The sequence below is a fragment of the Egretta garzetta genome, unplaced genomic scaffold (genome assembly GCF_000687185.1).
Source record: "Egretta garzetta isolate BGI_Z169 unplaced genomic scaffold, ASM68718v1 scaffold172, whole genome shotgun sequence".
NCBI classification, from domain to species: Eukaryota; Metazoa; Chordata; class Aves; order Pelecaniformes; family Ardeidae; genus Egretta; species Egretta garzetta.
In genome coordinates this window covers 2,931,798-2,951,980 of record NW_009258951.1, presented here as the reverse complement: position 1 = coordinate 2,951,980, position 20,183 = coordinate 2,931,798, and the positions used below count along the sequence as shown (strand labels likewise).

The window sequence follows — 20,183 nt, the reverse complement described above, 5'->3', positions numbered from 1 at the left end:
TGATTGTATATAAATGTATAGAACAAAGTAGAATAACCTATTAAAAATGTAAATTTTTTGGGGGTAGGAGAAACATATTCAAATCTCGTTCCCTCATCAAATATGTGGTTTTCTGCAGGATCTTGCTGGCCCTCGTGCTGAGGTGTAGACCTGGAAAACAGAGAAAGGTGCTGGAGCAAAGCCTGCAGCCGGGCTGCCAGAGCAGCCTGGTGGGGGAGAGGAACCGCAGGTTGTTGCAGGCTGGGCTGGAGCTCAGAAAGCAGAACATGTGCAGTCCTCGCACAGTGCAGTGAGTGTCATAAGCCTCCGTTGTCTGAAGCAACTAGTAATTGGTATCTTAATAAAACTAAGTTATCTCTGTGTTAAGTTGAATGTTAAAAGGTTGGTATTGCAAAATGCTGTCATTGTGTGTATTCCACACGTACAACTATGTGCAACATTTACTCTGAATGTGTAGAAAAGTACACGTAAATAGATAATAATAGCAAAAAATAACACCAGTTTTGGCAAAATTTTACTTGTGACATCCTTTGTCATTTGGGGTGTGTTACAAAACATGCTGATTCTTTGAGGAAAGACAGGTGAGTTCTGTTGTTTATTCTTTGTTCCATGAAGACAGGGGAGAGGTTAAGAGAAGCAGTGTAACAGAAACGTAGATCATGGAAACGTTTTCCAGGGGTTGTTGCAGAAAAAGCTGCCTTCCAAATGTTGATTAAAGTGGGATCTTTTCTCACGTGGTGATTATTTTAAGTCATTTCCTGATGTCTTTGACTATGTTATATCATTGAGAGAATGAAAGAGGAACCATTCCTCAAGTTGTTTAAGAAACAAAACCTTGCTAAGAGTGTACATCTGTGTGTATAGGTGGGTGAGAGAGGAAAGGAGAACTGGCACTTTATTTTCCTTCTGTATCCTAAAAGGAGAGGTTTGTGTCCAAAAATCCAGGACAAAGTAATATTTGTCCTATGTAAATATATGTAATATAATTCATTATATAAATACTTTATTTGTATTTTTTATCTTTCAGGTCTGTTTTTCCCAAACACTCTGTATGACTGAGACTCACGGCTGGCCTGGCTGCCCGGGACTGCAGGCAGGGGCTGCCATCTGCTGGCACCCACCCACCCCAGCCCAGAGCAGGAGTGCACAGGCTGATGCGAGGTGACTCAAGCAGGAGAGATTTTGTGTTGTGGGACCTGACTCCTGAAGTCTTGGATAAGCCGGATGACTCACTGTGATCCCAACAGTTCAGTCTGACCTGAGCAGTAACAAATATCACAAATTTTGTGTACTACGGACAAAGTGAGCTGAGACAATATAGGCAGGTGCGTGGCTCCTGCTTAGGAAACAGCCTGAACCTGTTGCAGTGGTCAGGATTAACAAGTGCATACGATCTGTGGCTGCTCTGGAAAAGAAGAGGCTCATTAGACAGTGTTGACCCCTGGTTTTGTGATTCAGTAGCAGAATTGGCTTCTGAAAGCAAAACCTAGCAAATTCTGGGAGCTCAGTCTGGGGCAAAATACATTCTCAGTAAAGAACCTACAGAAATAAGAAAGGCGGAAAGGATTAAAGTCAAACAAACACCAAAAGCTGTGTTTCTACCTGTAGATATAGCTCCAGATTACTCGGGTGATCTGAACAGTAGCCAAAATGCCAGCACTCAGTCATTTTTGAGCATCCTTGGCTTGTGCACGCAGGTAGCCCAGGCTGAGGACAGTGAGGTTCAGGTGTCCTGCTCCATTTCCTGTAACTGAAGTAGGATTCATTTGAACAGGGACAAAGACAACCCCAGAGTGAAGAAACACTCAGCTTTTTCAACCCCAAAACACTAAATGTATCTTTCCTGAGAATAGCTTTAAGTACAGTATATTTAGTTTCTTTAATAAAAAAACCCAAACCAACCAAACAAAAAACCCAAACCCACATATTTTTCTGTAGATATAGCTCCAGTGCCTCAGTTGACTGATGCAGTAGAGCATCTTCTGGGTTCCCTGTAAATCTGAAGTTACCTTGTCTGTCACAAGAGGGTACTGCAGCACAAGTGTAGGAGCTGCTGTTCTTCACACTACCTTTTCTTTAAGGACTTGGTGTTTACAGTACATATCTAGCTAGTAAAGCTGGCTATGTTCTTACAAATAAGATACAGATTTTTAATCTGTGCATGGAAGTGTCAATTTTTGAATGTTTTGAGAACTTTATTTCTGGTTGGATAAAACTTGGTAACATTTTTTCAAGGCTTGCAAGGCTTTTCAAGGCTTGCAAAGCTTTTTTTGAATTAAGTGATTTGTTCTGGTAATTTTTAAAATGCATTTTTTTCCCGAGCACACAGGATTCATTTAAAAAGGAAAATATAAGCTGTAGAAAATGAAAGGAACAAAGATCCATCTTATGTTCTCCCATGAGCAGATGGACTGCAAAAGAAGGGGTCATCTCCATAAAGGTAAGAATACAGGCAAAGTTATGCCAGAGTCACTGGAAAAAGGAGGGAAGCAGCTCAGGCAGTCATTCATCCCCTTCACTTCCTTCCACCTCTGCCCTTGAGCTGCAGTGGTGCTGGGGAAGGACGGCAGCTCTTGTGCGTGCCCTGTTTTGCTGGCCTGAGCAGGGAGGGCATTCTGCATTCAGGTTTCTCTAAGCAGGTCAGACATAGAGTTCCTAACTTCTGCTCTGTTCCTTGCAACCATCAATTAATTGCTAGTCTTCAGAATGAGAAATTGAAAGAATTTTCCAAAGATAGTGCAAATGGTGTTGTAGGCCTTGTTTTCTTTTTGCTTGGTACCCTACCTCCAGCAGATCTGGAGCCAGAGGAAGCTTTTCAGGCCAGTGTCAGTGGAAGGCTGGAAGATGTAGGGTCTTGAACACAGTTGACTGCTGTCATGGCCAGAAGTACTGCAAGATGGAATGAGGTCTGTCCTTCTATTGGAGGTGGCTTGGGGCTCCTCTCAGCTTTTTGCCAGCAGAATGGGGCAGTGGCAGGGGTTATGACTCTAGCTCCTGGCCACTGCTGAACATGCCTCCCCATGCCTGCACCAAGGCCTCTTCCTTAAGCTGTTTGCTGCATACAGGGTGCACTACAGGTTAACTTTTCTTATCCAAAGAAACGGAATGGAATAATTAACTTTATTTTTGTGATAGAGAAAAATCACATGGAAAATGCAGCGTGGTAAGGCTGGAATTTTAACTTGCACTTCACAGCTCAGTCCAGAAGTTAAGATTCAGTGCAAATCCGAGCAACACATTAAATTCCTTTAAATTGTGAGGAAAATGCCAGTTTTTCTTCAGCTGTCACAGTAAAAGCCCCACCAACAGGTTACACTAATGTATAAATCATAAAATGCATCCTCCAGAAAGCTGACATTTCCCAAGTCATAAATCCCATGGTGATTTATGGTGCATGATGGGTTGGGTTTCCTTCCTGAATAATAATCACTGGAGAGGAAGAAATTCAGTAATTTTTTTTATATGAAATACCTGAAACTTGTCCTGTTGCCAAAGCTGAGCTTGGGCAGCATTGGTTGCTGAGCTGTTCCTGGGAGGTGTTTCATTTCCTGCATGCCCTTCAGTTCAGCAGCAGGCAAAGGTGCGCAGCACTTGGTCGGGACAGGGCTCCAGAGCTGCTTTCTGTCTCCAAATCTTGGTGGTTAAGTATGCCCAGCTCTTTGTTCACATGCTGCCATCCTCACCACGTGCCGCGGGGTGGGTGGTTGTCTGTGGTCTTGGCAGGCTGTGCAGAACAGGCTGGAAACCCTAGTCTGGCTACGGTGCACGTTGAGACCTCAGCCACCTAAGTAGCAGCTTTGAAATCTGGCATTGCCTGGCTTGCTGTGGTTTTGTAGTACAGCTCGCCTTACAGTCATCTAAAGCTCAGTACTAAGAAATCCAGGCAAGATGGTTTCTCATAAATTATGTGTCAGGCAGATTTGTTCACAGCAATTATCCCTGTGCCAGCTAGAAAGGTATTTACTGATCACTCAGCAGCCATTGAAATGAAGCTATACAAAGACAAAACGCACATGGTTATTGACATTATTTTTAGACACCAGTGGGGAACTAATCCAGAAATGACAAAGCACATATAGATGACACTAATAGTGCTGTTTCTTCATTGTATTTATAGCTTTTTTTATCAGATATCTCAGCATTCAGCTGAAGTGCTCTGTCAAGAGAAATGACGTGTATACCCCAAGCCCTAGGAAATAGTGTGTGGAATTAAATATTTAGTATCTTCATAAATGGTGTCTTTCAGGTCGTCAGTTATCAAATAAATCAACAATCAGTCTTTATTTTCATGATGTGAATAGGAGTGGAAGTAATTTCCATCAATTTTTAAGGGGGCTTTCACATGCTAAGATTGGTGTGACTAATAAAATGCATCTCATTAGACAAATTTGCCACACATATCTCTCTCTTGTCAATGCGATAATCTGATAAATCTGATACTTTCTCACATGTTAGTCTGCAGGTCACAAGAGAGTATGGCAAAGTAATAAAACAAATCAAGGCATATAAACATGCCTTTTGATTTGCTACTAAATCAGGGGGTTTTTTAAAGAAAAAAGCTCAATTGAAAGAAACATATGTGATTTTAATAAAATTAGTACCAATATTACAAAGCTATAAAGATTTTATTACTTGGAGCATTCCTTTTGTGAAGATGAGTTGATATGTCCCTTCAATCTAATATAAAGCAGTGTAGCCTACAGTTATTTATATGAATCATATAGGATTTGTAAAACTGAAAGCATTTCTTTGCCAGTCTACTGAATGCTGCCTGTAGACTTTCAGATGTTAGAAGTATGGCTAACAAAAATATAAATTTGACATTCTAATATTTGATATCTAGGTACTGGTGAAATTATGAAGATTAGAATGTACTCTAAACATATTAGCTAGTTAAACAATAAATATTGTTTATTTTCTTTGCAAAACGGGCGGTATTTTAATGAGGTGTTCTGACAGTTGATTCCCAAACATCAGACACTAAATCACTCGGGTTCAGCGGAAGTAGCATAGCAAATGCATCCGTGGTGGTGTTACCCAGCAGTTGATATTTGCTTTCTCTACTGTATTCCCAGCATTCCTCAGAGGGGACTGTGCTATGAAGAAATCCCGTCTCTGGTACAAAAGGGTAACATATTGTCAAAGCAAGCAGCACCAAGTCAGGGAAAGGAAACCCGAAGCTCACGGAGCTGAGATGTTTGTCTGCAGCTCTGTGATCTCCGAACAAACACAGCCTGTATTTCTGCTTGCTGTAATACCCCGAGCGTACAAACACAGGACAGTGGGTGGGTTGAGAGATGCAGAGATGCTGTAGCTTCTCATGTTTGATCTGTGCACATTATTGTTAGAGGAAAACAAATTACCAACAACTTGTTGTGGCAATGTGTCTGTTGGCCTTGTGACCCTGGTGTTAGGTCAGCCAGCTGGAGAGTTCCTATGTAACCAGCCTACCTGTTAAAGAGCTGTATAGATACATTTCTACTAGTGTTGGCTTGATTTTTCTTGTTTTCTTTTGATTTGGACTCTGGCTCTAATTGCCCCCTTGCCCGTTAACTTTCCATGAGCACTCAGCTGTCGGTCCCCTCTGTGCTCGAGGGCAGATGCTGCAGGTCCTGTGTTTCTTGTGGCAAAGGCACCTACTGACACAGCAGCACCGACAGGCCCCCAGGTCTTCCCTGGTAGTTTTGGTGCAGAAGCAGTTAAATGGCTTGGCCAGGATGTCTTCAGGTCTTTCAAGCCATGGCAGGCTCATACAACGCCTTTGTATGTCTGAAGGAATAGCCAAAAGATAGCAATCGGTGGAATAATGCACTTTGTAATATGAGGCGGGGTACTTCTGAACACAGCTAGGAACATTGTTCCTTCCAAGCCTTCACCGAAGCTTTGGCACAAAAACAACCAAGCAGCCTGAAAAGGGTTCTCACCACTCCCCATGGCCAGCGGCATGTGCAGCCAGGCTGGGGAACAGAAGGAGTTTGTGAACGACGGCATTCATAACTTCCAGCCAGCTAATGAAGCCAAGAGCAGCCTCTGCTTTTTTTTTTATCCTCTCGTTTGGCAAAGTCCACATGGATCTGAAGAAGAGAGAATTTAATATTTTCTAAAACATCTGTACTGCTTTTCCCCTTAAAATTGCTTTCTCTTCCGGAAAGACTTACAGCCCTGCTGGTTTACTCAGTTCCTCCTAATTTTGGCCCTAATTCACTTAGAGCACTGAAGGCATTTAAAGCATTTCAAGTGCATTCCTGGCTTTGAGCAGTTAATGGAACTGAAGTCAAGGAGGCTGCTCTAAAGACTGCTTTAAGTGAGACAAATCTGTGAACTGAAGGCTAAAAAAGAGATCTTACTTCTGACCCCAGCTAACCATCCAAGTCTACCTCTGAATATTGAGTATTTCATCATTCCAGCACAAACACAGAGGAAAAAACATACACAAATTGTAATGTAACTTGAAACACAAATAAAAACAAAGGAGTTGTTTTCCTTGTGTATTGTTCTTCAGCAGATTCTTCCACGAATCATACTCTTTTTTTTTTTTTTTTTTTTTTTAAGCATTGTGTACTCTCCTTGTTTTTTATATTTTGAAACTGTCCCCCTGCTTTTTTTTTTGGCTGTTGGACTGAGATCTATTGTAGCATTTATGTCTGCAGTTCACTCCTCCGTTCCAAAACAGAAGATGTGTTGTTTAAAATAATGTCTATATTGTTACGCTCTTCTCTGCTGCAGTTACAACTTTTATATCCTTAACCTCATGCTTTAGGACTTGCAGAACAATACTTACTATGCTTGCAGCTAAATCAGGGTAGTAGTTAGCAAAACTGTTGTGAACAGCAATGACTCTGTCCTTGCTTAAGGCAAGTAGGCCTGGAAAGATCCCAATCTGTGAAGGTCAGATTGTCTTGTCAGGAATACATGGTTCCTGGTAGAAATTATTTCCATTAGATCAGATGTGTATATATATAATTAGCAGAACCAAAACAGATAGGATTCTTACAGGAACAGCTATGTAGTCAATGAAGTTATTGTATCAGAGAGGTGTTTTTTTCAATAAATCTAATACACAGAGAACAGAATCATATTTCTTTTTACAGCAGATTGGATCTTGGCCCAAAAAGTTTGCTCTGTAGCAAAGCTAGACAAAGAATATAAAGCTCGCATTTTATTCTTGTGTCTCACAAAATGATGTGATACACTGAATTGTGCGTGGCATAATAAAATGTTATATAGCCCTGAGTTTTATTTTAAGAGTACATTCATTTTGGATAAGCAGTAGTGAAATCACTTTCTTTACGTGGTGCTTGAGGAAAGGCAAACATTTTTTGAGGAGAACCGTCTTGCTCAAGCATGCAGAGGACTGGCAGAAGCCAGCAGTGGAGACATACTAGGCATATCCAGTACCAGAAAACTTCAGCATTCTGAGAACTTACTGTTTCAGTTGTTATATTAGCATACCCATTTGACCAAACTGATCTCTAGAAACCAGTGGAAGTCCTTTGACTACTCTCCCTGGGCAGACGAACGTGATCCTTTGTGGGGACTCATCGAGCCTTTATTGTGAAGTACGCGCAGGTCTGGAGATGCTGCAAGCGTAGAAAGTAGCAGGTCCCAGAAATTCTGCTGGTTTTAAGATAAGATAATATTAAAATTTATGAAAAAGATGTTGTCACATGATTGCTGTTAATTGGTAGACAGCAGTTTCAGGTTCCCAAAAAATCCTGTGCTGCTACTGGAGGAAGCGGGAGTCTGATCCTCCAGAGGAGGAGTCCCCTGCTGTCAGCAGAGACTTACTGGTATGGGCCTGGTGTGAGCAGGCAGACAAAGCTGGATGTTTCTGTTGCATCTGCAGAACTGGAAAGAATGCCTTGAAGTACCTGCTTGGAAGTATCTCATCATACAAACAGAAACACAAGAATCGAAGAGACAGTGAGCACAAACTGAGGAACAGGTTGGTCAAGATACTGATTGCAGAAATTGATGAAAACTTTCTTAGGTGATATGGCTTGGCTTCAGTTATTTTTCTGTAATCATCGTCTTAGAATTCATGCCAAACTCAAAAGACCAAAAAATGGGGACTGTTTATAGTATGCAATGAAACCAATCTATAAAAAGCTAAATTCATCACTGATGTAAAACAACTGCCTTCAGTAAAGTTTTGCCAGGGTTGAATGCTGCTCAATCACATTGTGTATGTTAGCATGGTTTCTAAGATACTGATCACAGCAATACAAATAATTGTATTTAAAATATTCCACTGCCCTTTTTTTTTTGTTATTGTTGTTCATTCCAGATGAAGGTACTCTGCAGATGGACGCAAGTCATGTGTAGCCTGGGGCCCGCAGTTTCCATTCTTGCATCTAGGACAAAAAAATATTATTCCTGTAAAAATAACCAGACACTTAATTGCATTTTGTATGGGTGTTTTGAAGGCTGTGTCTCCAAACTGTTCTGTAGGTGCAGCATTGGACACGTATCTGCTCCCTTCTGCTCTGCCTCTCCAGTCACAGAGCAAGCAGGGAACTGAGATGGGATCCCTGGAAAGCAGCTCCTGTGTTCAGGAACAGACCCTTCCTTGGTAGGGGCTGGGATTACATTTCCATTATAACCAGTTAAATAATTGAGTTATTAACCTCCTTTAGAACAAGTTAGATCGTGTTGGTATGAAAAGCCAGTGTTTATTCCACCTGGTGCTTTATAATCTAAATTTGGCTTAATTCCTTTTCTGCAGGCTGTCTGATACAATAGCTCCAAGGAAGATGTGACCTCCACAGTCTTTTTAAGACAGAAAGCAATTCTGAAGCAAGGTGATAATTGAAATTTAATTTTTTTATGTAAAGTATTTAATCATCAAGCACATAAGAAAGGGATAACCTCTTTTAGAACATTTGCATAATGTGTTTCTGCGCACTGTCTTGTCTTCTGGGAGACCACTACCAATTCCTCTGAACTACACAAGCATCCAGATTAGATATCTTCAAAACATCCTGTGCACCTGCTATATGGAATGGCTTTTGAACAGTGATTTGTGTCCTTTTCCATTTCAGAACTACACAGGAAGAATCATGGTTTCATTTAATATCTAGGCACAGCTCTGAAATGGGATTATGCATAACCTTGCTGAATGTTAGATAAAATGTCCTCCCATGTCTGAAAAAAACTTGCATTTGGCTAGGGGCTTTTTGCTAACATGTGATGCACCTGTGTGTTTCTCTGCATGTTCTGTACAGGGCTTCTTTTCCTAATAAACTTGGAGTGGGTTTCTTATGCTTATTGGTCAAGAACTGGCGAGGATCACTCCAAGGGATCCTAGTAACTATAGCAATGCATACACAATTATTACTGAGCAGGACTTGGCTTGTTTTTTTGATAGGATAGGGACAAGAGAAGACACGGCAGACTAAGAACAAACTGGATCCCTGTCATGCTCTAAATATGTGGATGCACATAAATATTACATGAACTTCCCATGTGGTGTTTCATGGCTGTAAAGAGACCTGAAAGCAGTTTTCACTCTTGTTTCTCTCCCTCTTCAAAAGTTGACCTTCAGCTTTCTCTGAAACAGATGTGCAGTTGCAGAAATAGGAAGAGGTAACCTTGAATCCCTTGAACTCCTGCCTTTTTAGACAATTGAATGCATATAGCCAAAATCTGGCATCAGTGAGCAAGGCAGCTGCAGCACGTTCCAAATATTGCTCTATTTAAAGCATCCCAAGGCTCACAAGAACAACTGCAGAGGCAAACCTTAAAACTTGCCAATAAAACCAGCAGAGGGGAGAATGGCAGAACCAGGTAAGATGCACAGTTAAAAGTGAATGTAACAATGTGTTCTTAAAATTCATTAATCTGAGCAATGTAACATGAAAATACTCAGCTATTCTTGTGTGATACAGTATGCATTTTACTTTTCAGTAAGAAAGTGTAACCAGCTTAAAAGCTAATTCTATTAACAGCAATGAGTTTAAAGTAGCTTGTGTTCCTCCTGTATTTCAGAATCCCAGCAGTTTTGTTTTCTTTAGGTTTTTTGTGGTTGTGATTTTAAGTTGACTAACATAATTAAACAGACCTGTGTAAAATGAGTTATGTTTGGCAGTGTTTTAAATACACTGTCTATGTAGCTGAAATCTGAGTGTAACGTTAGACGAACATGCAATAATTTAGATTTTAACTTTCCAAAGCCCAAGTGGCTGAGCAAAATGAAATTTTAATAATGAACTTTTCATTATAAGCACATTTCCACTTTCTCCAAGGAGAAAAGGCATTTTATAAAAATGCATTTTATAAAAATGCATTTTATATTCACTGTCATCTTCTATTTACTTCACTGTAAGAGGTTTGGGTGGTGAAACAACTGTAAGTTTAAATATCTTGTTAGCTGTGTAGATAGTTATTCGAGTAGTACTTTTCCTTGTGAAAAGTAACTACTTGTTAATTAACTTGTGAAAGTTAATTTTTTTATATATCTTCATAGCTATATTGGAAGTCTTTAAAAGCTTCTATCTCCCTTTTTTTTGCGCCATTACCACTGATATCTAAGAAGGGTAGTGGAATTCTACTAAACTTACATACAACAGGACACTGAATGCTGTTTCTTAATTTTAGTTTTCATCCACAGAAATTATACTGATACTGGTACTCCACCAGGAATTAGCACTTTATCATATTTTGCATTGGAAGCATGTGTATTGTTATTTGTATTTAATTTAAAACAAACAAAAAGCACCCCCCAAAACCACTAAACCACAAAACAACATGGCCATAATCACTCGGACGGACCAGGCTGGTGCCAGCGGGAGTCGCAACACCCGGGCAGCTGGGCTTGACTGCCTCTGACCCGCACATGCCTCCCGCCCGGCCCCTGCACGCACTGCGCGGGGGGGAAAAAGCCTCCCTGGAAAGGTGAAGGAGCAGATGAGAAATGGTTGGGCAACCTTGCTGAAATGAGTAACTGCAGGGTTCACATGATCATTAAATATGAAGCTGGCAAATGCCATCAACGCAAAAGCCTGTCCGCATCAATTCTGTGGTTAAATTAGATTTTGGAGCACCACAGCCTCTCTTGGCAGCACGTAAGGAACATGGAATAACTTGTCTGCTGGGGCTGGCAGCTGGGAGATGTGCAGGAGACGTGGTCCTCTTGGCACGCCCACATGTTCCCTCCTAGTCTGCTGACCAGTGTGGTGGTCAAACTGGCATCCCAGTGACAGGTTAGAGGTTTGGTGTTGCGTGTGGATGTGTAGCCTATATAAGATAAAATACAAAGAAATTCAGGTGAAATTCTGAGGCATTTTGGAGTGGGAACATAAGACTGTGGGTTTGAGCTTGACAGGCTCAGGCAGGGAAACATTCCCTTCTTCAACTGCCAAGCCTCTGCCTGTTTAAAGTAAGTGGGAGTTTTTCCACCTGGTATCTTGGGGTGCCCTTGTCAGTGCAGTCATGCCCAGACATCTCGGGGTGAAGGCAGCTCAGTGAGACCAGCGGCATCCTTTTTTCTCATGGTAGCTGGTAGGAATTTTGACCAACTAGAGACGACAAAGCCAAGTCAACTTATGGTTCTGGATAAAAGGTAAACCCCAGAAAAAAAGAAGATAACGATCAGATGGAGTTTTTCAGTGTATCTAGGCTGCGTTTAGCTTGGAAGCCTGTGCTGCTGTATCCTGGTAGTTGAGGGATCCTTGGCTTCACTCTGGTATTTTGGCATCCCATGGGGGACAATTCCCGGGGCTTCCAACCTGCAGAAGCTCAGAGCTCAGGAGTCTATCACATGCAAGAGGAACCCTGCTGTAGCACGGCAAAAGTGCTGTGTGTTTGCTGCTCTGACCAGCCTCTCTCTGTTTATTTTGAGATCAGAGCATGTTTGAAGTAGAGAAAAATTACTGTAATGGGGAAAAAGAAAGTAATTTGTAGCTAGAATGCCAGCTCACAGCCCAGAAGCCAGGGTTTGTTTCCTTGGTCTGTTTGAAAGCAATACTTGTGACTGCAATAACCCACATTTCTCTCAGTATTCTGCTTTCATGTGCATTCATTTAAATGGTGATTATAACGAAACCTCATGTTTTAGTGTTTTAGCTGGTTACCTGCAGGTGTCAGTAAAGATTTCATTCTTTCCAAAACACAGTTGCTTGGAAGTACTCTGTTTCTCTGCTGCTAGTCCCTGCCCACCCCACCTGCACCTCAGGCTGGCAAGCAGACCATGCACATGTTCTCTTTCTGGCTGTTGGTGCGCACAGCCATGCTCTATGGCGAGGGTGACACTGATTCTCAGATTTAGACTCTGGATAGTTTTCCCTTGGACCAAACATTGGGACCTTGGAGTTTGTTGCCTTCTCCTGAGGCCTTGCGGATGGGTTACCTGCTTGGACGTCTCACCTGGCCAAGCCCAAGCCTTGTGCATATCTCACACTTCAGTCTCTGCTCATGGCATGAAATACAGTCTTCCAAACAGTTGCTTTACTTTAACTCAAATCTTGGAGTATCTGTCCTATGACATACAGGAGATCAGAACAAATGATCTCACGGTCATATCTGTTCTTAAACTATGAAACACAAGTACTCCTAATGGCTCCCATGAAACTCTATCCTGCAGAGCCAGCTGCTTGCTGCCTGACAAGTGCTGGGCACAGCATTCCCGCCGACCCATCAGGACTTGCCTGCCTCTTACCTTACTGCATCTGAGCTGTATCTCATGTAACAAAACACCATATTCAGTAGACACAACAGCAGCTCAGCAGAGCTCTGTCAAAACTCTTCCATGTACCCCACCAGGATCCAGCCCTTTATTTGTAATAGGGCCTTTAGAAAAAATGGCAAGTAAAAGAAATGATTCCCAACATAAGTAGCTTTACCTTGCAAAGTGTCAAAGGAATAAGAGTCTTTAAATGAAACAGGTAAGGGACTTCCCTGTGGCAAAAGGACACTCAGTTTCAGAGCAGGATTTTATCTTTTTGCTGTGTGGTTGCTTATCTGGTTTATACTTCTACAGCAGCACATGCAGATTTTCTGTTTATATGTTCTGTCTTTTCCTCTCGGTAGATACACCATACAATATCGTGGTGAGACGTGCTTGTTTTGTGTATAGCTTTAAAAGAGCAATGAGGAAAACCTTAAATAATTGAGCATCCCTCCAAAGTCTGTCTGCTTGATCTAAACTGTGCAAGGTCGTGTGAATAGTTTTACATTATTTATTAATCCCTTCAAAAACCTGGAAATCTTCTAACTGCAGAAGGATGTGCTTTAAAATGTAATATAGTGGTAAGCAGTATGATCTCAAAGGCTGATGTGCTGCTTTCTGGCAAGCTTCTGCTATTTGCAGGAAACTGATAGATGGGCCTTTGAAATTCTGGTGCTGTACAGAAACATTTATATAAAGTGCTAGTCCTGCTTTCTGCATGCTCCTTGTAGAACCATTGCCTGCATTGGACTCCACATCTCCATGTAATTTTTTAGTTTGTTCTAGTACTAGTCCCTAGTTTGTGCCTGGCCCAACTCAGCCAGGCAGGTGGTACGTTCATGCTGGCAGCTCTTATGTTATTTTCTTACTTGAAAGTGGGGAACACCCTTGTGGTGGGTAATTACATCAGCCTTAGCTACCCTGTATGGCTGCAGTGACAGGGTAGGAGAGGGCTAAGCCGGGCACCGCACGCAGAAAGCACAGAGATGAGCTGCAAGTCCCTGACGCACAGCCACTGGCAAGCATCCCTTTGGGATGTGGGAACTCCTACAGCATCCCTCAGTGCAGCCCCAGGCACATCGATCTTAAATGGGTGCAATGTTAAATAATCACTGCATTTTTGATTTACTGTTGCCAACCTAATGAGACTTTTAGAAGGTGCTGTAGGTCAGGGATTGAATCCTGAATCTGCCAGGACAGCTGCTGTCAAAAATGTCCAGTACAGATGTTCTCCTGATGACCTACGGAGACCAAGGACAGAACTGTGCTTCTGTCTCCTCCCTGTACCCTGCTTCTTTTGGAAGTGCTAAGCCTTGTACCTATCTGATTGCAGAGACCATAGCATGGAAATCTCTTTGGGCTTTAGCTATGTATCCTCATTAGAAGGCCTGCCAAGATATGGTGACTCCATGCTAAAAATAGCAATTGTAGATAATGTGGCCCAAGCTCACAGGTATCTTTTTGTTCTGTGACAATTGTGGGTTCGATGTGCTTAATCTAGTGAATTCAGCGTCGATGTAATGTGGCCTTTCTGAAACAGATCATCTTTTCCATTTCAGCCCAAGTCCCGCTTTCCCGTCTCGTTGTGCCTATACTCCTTGCAGTTGGCTGGGTAGTGGGTTGTGCGCTAATGGTTTACATTGTCTTCTCCTGATGGAAGTAAGTGACTTGTTCAGTATCGTATACCATCCCTGCTTTCTTTGGTTTGCACTGCCACCTTTTAAAATGCAATTTTCTTTGTTTTACAGGACAGAAGAATTTGCTGATTAGAAGAACCTGGAAGTTAAATTGAAATGTTGAATGACTACAATATGTATAAAATTAGTTATTTTTAACATCAACACTGTAAATGTGGTGTACGTTTTATCTACAACAAAGGTTTGAAATGCTAATTAGAGCATTAGGAAGAATCATCAACCAATTTCCCAGTTTTCAAATGGTTTGTAATTGGGCGAGTAGTTTTTGGAGTCCAGTGGTAGGTCAGATACCTGCCTGTTCTGTGGCCTGCTTTGCTGTTGTCACCTTGAATTTAAGCAGTTTTGGAAATGGTATTCCTAGTTAGTCATGCAGCGGTGGATGAAAAAGTGAGTTAAGCTCGTTTGTGAGATGTGCTGAGCTGGGGAAGAAGTATCTCAATGTATTTGGGAAAGTTTTAAGTAAGTTAAGACAATTTTTCAAGTTTTGTAGTAAAAAATGAATTATTAAATTTAAAATATTGTGGGGGTACACTCTCCCTGCCCCAAGACCTGAAGTGTTAGTGTCTAAATAAATTTTCTGACACTACATTATCTTTTTTTTTTTTTAAAAAAAAAAAGCAAACAAACAGTCATACAAGCATACTAATACATAAATAGTAAAAAGTCCTTTAGAAAATGGAAGGCAGACAGGAAATGTAACCTGGAAGCACTGCATCCTAAAATGTATTACTTGGACTTTCTAAATCCTAAAACGTTTGGTTTTTAGTTAATAGTATGCAGATAAATACCAAATGAACTGCTTGTCTCTTACATTTACATGATGTTCAGGGCCCAGTTTTGTATTTTTCCATTGGCAACCAATCCAGTTCTTGTCAAATTAAATGCTGCTGGACTTGGTGGGCACTGAACTGGATCAAGACCATGTGGAATTCCAGCCCTGTTTTCTGGCATGCCGGCAGCCCCCCCCTCTGCTGGCACCAGACAAAGTGCAATCCAGGGAGATTGGGGAACAAAGGTGGAATTCAAAATGAAGCTAAGTAACTAGTTTGGGAAAAATGCAATGCAATAAGTGAAAATTCAATTTCTACACCTTGCAGGAACTGTTAAAAAGCACAAATACAGGACAGGGAACTGCTGGCTGGATAGCAATTTTCAGAAAAGAGACTGGGAATTGCCATGTATCACAACTTGAATTCAGGTCAGCTATGTCATAATGTTGGTGTGAAAAGCAAAACATCTTGGGATGACTACCAGAAAAATGGCCTGAGAGATGCATGAAATCACCCCCCTGCCCTACCAGCAACAGCAAGGCCTCCCCAGCAGCTGGCTGGGGCAGCACAGGAGCCAGTTGTGGGGCAATGGGAAGGAACTCAGGAGAGAGCAACAAGAGGGAACTGAGGTTTGTAACGTTTAACCGGTGAGAAAATGAGCACGCTGGAGTGGTTCAGCCTAGAAAAGAGCAGACTGAAGAAAATGTGAATCTTAAATGTATCAGACTTTTTGGAAGAGGAAGGGAATAATCTCTTTTTGCGATATACAGGGCAAGAAGTAATGAAGAACTAGCAAGTGAGATTCAGGCTGCCCTTATGGGAAAGGCACAGAAGTACTGGAAGAAATTTTTAGGCATAATAATCAGTATTATTGTTGATTACTGGAGGCCTTTGAGAACAGAAGGACAAACGTTCCTCAGGTATGCTGCAGGAGTGCTGGTGGTCCTGCCTTGGTGCCTGAGGGCAACTATTTGACATCTCCTCATGCATAAGTCTCCGTGACTGTAAGTACTCCCGTGAAATTCTGTGGGACTGTGGGCAGAGAATCCTAGAACCATCTAGGTTGGAAAAGACCCTTAAGGTCACCAAGTCCAAATCTAGGTTGGAAAAGACCCTTAAGGTCACCAAGTCTAAATGTTAACCTAGCACTGCCATTCTACCACTGAACCATGTCCCTAAGCACCACATCTACCCATCTTTTAAATACCTCCAGGGATGGGGACTCAACCACTTCCTTGGGCAGCCCATCCCAGCACCTGATAACCCTTTCAGTGAAGAAATTTTTCCTAATATCCAATCTAAACCTGCCCTGGTGCAATTTGAAGCCATTTCCTCTCATCCTATCACTTGTTACTTGGGAAAAAAAGACAGATCTGACTGATGGTAACAACAGGCAAGTACTACTTCCTTGTATGCCAAAAGCCTAATGTTGAAAAACATTTTAATGCTGGTTGCAGCATTAGGAAAAGTCTATATAACATAGAATAGGAGATGAGCTGCAGATCATGCACGTGGTGCGTAGGTTAAGCTGAGCACAGAAAGGCAGGAGTGCTATTAGAGCAAGGAGACTGACCAGGGAGGCTAATGTTAAATGTGTGACATACCAAAATGTAGTATACTGAACTGCATGCCTTGCAGTCATCCGCAGATGCTGTGGTGTTGCCTGAATCAGCTGTGGTATGGTACTCTCATGCCTTTCTTTAGAAATGTGGCCTTACATGATGCATCGCTGAATATCAAACTTTTTAAATAGCTCCTACCAGCTAAGGAACTTCAAACTTTTTAGAAACAGGCAAGAGTCAATTTCTTGTGAGGCCTGGGAAAGTATTTTTAGCCTTATTATGGGGAAAATTTCTTGGAATCTATTATTATGAAACAGAAACATGTATGTGCTTCAAAAAGAAAACATCAGACTTATTTAAGGTTGGGAGGTCTGTTGTACAGCACAGCATGTCTAGAATTGTGGCTCAGACTTACTGCGGCCTCATGATTATCTTGTACTAGGGGATTTTGCCTTTTTAAATTATAATTGGAGATAATTATATTTACCCACTAGATAACGTGCCTTGAGACCTTCCAGTGACCTGGTCATTTAAATCAGAAATGATCATCAGATAATCTGAGCCACTGCATTTTCACAGACACCTTTTGAGTTTTTGAGCTTGAACGTTTTTATACTAAAAACTTTCAGTTCTCAGAAGACTAAATCATTACAAATTCAGTCCTCAGTTAAAGTAGAGCACTGACTGTGGGAGGCATGTCTTGAAGGTCCTAGCAAGATGGATGTGTAAGGGAATGTGAAAAAAGTCTTAATGACCTTGATGGGGTTAGATAAATTATTTTTTTGACTTCTGCTCACGCAATTTATATGATTTTGAGAACGGCACATCAATCAGACATCCTTTTTCCATTTGTGGTCAGTGTCTGCTATCCTTTAGCAAGGGAAAAAATGCAGACATGTATTTGGCCTTAGTGCAACCATGAAAATTCCTTTGCAACTCCAGCAGCTATTAGCAGAAGCACTGAAGTGTGACAGTCAGGTTTGGGAATTGTCTTAACACCAAGTTACTTTGCCTGTGCATTAACTGAGGGCAAAGGGGCAATCCTGTTTCATCCAGCGTCCTGAAAGAGGGGATAAACCATGCAGCCTTTTGGAGAGCTGGAGGTTCCCAATCTCTGTCGCAGCTGCTGCTTCCTCGTGAGGACCTCCAGCATCACCAACTGTCTTCTAGTCACTTCCACATGAGAACATCCATTCTAATGTTCTTCCTCACTTGTGCATGTAGACTATGCAAGAGGCCAGTTTAAGCATATACTTAATGACATACCTTATCTCATTTTAAGGACCAATGCCTCATTTTCTAAGACTGAGACCATCCAGACTGATACTAGCTCTGACTGTCCAAACTCTAGACAACAGGGGGCCTCTTGAAGGCAGAGGTAGGTGCACATGGAGTTCAATTCACTGGTGTTTTTTAAAATCTCCCAGAAAACCCTGGGCTGAGAAATTGATTCCTATTGTAAGAGTCCTAGTCTACGTCTTGCATGACGAGCTCATTCTTCCTTTTGCGAGCGGACAAAGCGAACAGGGAGTTTCTTACCCTGCACGACGTGTCAGCTGTATCTGGTTTGCATTATGCCAGCAGCGCGATACAGAGCCAGCAGCACCCTCCCACAGCTGCCTAGCAGCGTTGATCTGGGCTCTCACCCGTGCAGCTGCAGCGCGGCCCGCGGACGGCACCGCACGGGTGGGCGTGCGAGCTGCCTAGCCACGGCCGCCGCCAGGACAAGGAGGCACAGAGTGACATCACAGTGACCACGTACGTATTTTTACATTTCAGCTTATTTACCAGGCACCAATGAAAATAGTTCTGAAAGATCAAGTTGACCCAAGTGGCTTTCTCAAGTGTCTAACAACATTTGGCATCAAATGTTTCAAATTAAAATGTTACAGAGCTAAAGTATAAACATTACAGTATGTTTTAGCTTTACCTGATTTTTGAGAGCAGAAAGATCTGATTTGGCAGAGCAAAACAAAAAAGCTTCCTAGGCTGGCTTTAAAATTGTCAAGCTGGCTTGCTATATACAAAGGAAAAGAAGCTTCTGCTGATTTTGTAGAGTAATAAAAAGAGGATTATTCAAAAAAATATGCATCCCGCATCCCACACACTGTTTAAAGTCCACTGACCGCTCTGCGAAGTGGCCTTTTGCAACCACCTTCAGGACAACCCACTTGGGTGTCTTCTCATAACGAAGCTATGCAATGCACTGCTGAAGCTTCCCACGCTCGCAGGGGTGTATTGGGTAACAAAAGGTGTGGGGTTTTTCTTCTTGAAAAATAAAACAAGTGTTTGGGTGCAAAGTTTTTTCTCTCAAATGGAGAGGTGCTAGTGATTTAGGAGAAAAAGAAAACATACACATTCAGATTTCTTCCAAAATTCATGTGCATTGCTATTAAAACGTGGTGAAAGCTTCATTTTTTCTGTCACTGTGCCAGTACGTAGAACGTTTGCATTGTTACAAGGCAGGAGAGGACGCTGGCTTCGTTACAGTATAACACCACTGAGGTCTGCAGAGCTGTATTGCATCACCTGGGATCCAGTCCTCAATGAGCAGAGGTGGCCTGCTCACGTTTAGGGTGTGCACCTTGTTTCCTTCCAGATAGGATGATGTTTTCTATGATTGAAGATTGGTTTTACTGATTAATTTATTATTCATCTTCTTATTTACAATGGCTAAGTGGGAACATTTGGATTCCTATTGCTCCAGAGGATGGGTGCCAAGTTTGCACCATGGCCTCTGCTTGGCTTCCCCTGTTACCCGCACAACAGCTATTTGAATAAGTTGATTAGGGATGAGCGTCTGACCATCTGTCCCAGGGTGCTGCGTGTGGCTTCCTGGTAACTGTTCCAGTCTCTTGTTTATATCCTTTTAATGCTCATAATCCAATTTAAGGATATTAGTATACACAAGAGCCTAACTGTATTCCTCTCCACAGAGTGGAGCTGTTGTGAGAAAGCCTGCCTCTAGACCGGTGTTTATCTTAAGGACTCCTTCCGTCTCCAGACCGGGCACTTTGCCCACCTCTCATGTGTCTTCTGCCCCCAAGGTTGACACCAGCCTGCTCCCTGCCAGCTCCTTGCTCTCACCCCTGCTGGCTCCAGGCCCAGCTTAGCCGTGCCCTCCTACCTGGGTTTAACTTTATCAGTAACTGTGGGCCCTGGCCTAAGCCCGTTAGTGAAGACCAGCCGTGTAAATGGAGGGTGCTCCCGCGTTCTTCATCTTCTCTTGGCTAAAGGGGAAAGCAAAAACCACGCAGCCTGTCCTGCCTGCTCTTCTCCGATACGGCAATCCCGGGTCCAGGATCTCCCAGGAGGCTCCCCGGGTCCCTGCTGCTGGATGGGGGCGGCCGCCTGCTCACCCCAGCTCAGTGGCCGCGCTGCCAGGGCCGGGAGGCCCTGCCTGCCCTGCAGGGGACAGCCCGGAGGGGACCCTGGGCTGGGACATGAGGCAGGCCCTGCCCCGCCGCCGCCCCACTGCCCGCGGGGGGAC

At 42.5% G+C, this 20,183-nt stretch overlaps 1 protein-coding gene across 1 annotated transcript; it reads left to right on the top strand.

The window, feature by feature from the left end:
* The first annotated feature begins 9,773 nt into the window (after window positions 1-9,773).
* Window positions 9,774-14,318, top strand: STRIT1 (small transmembrane regulator of ion transport 1). The gene is made up of 2 exons (XM_035889946.1): window positions 9,774-9,786; window positions 14,224-14,318. The coding sequence occupies exons 1-2, from the start codon at window positions 9,774-9,776 to the stop codon at window positions 14,316-14,318; spliced, it is 108 nt and encodes a 35-aa protein (XP_035745839.1).
* Window positions 14,319-20,183: the final 5,865 nt, after the last annotated feature.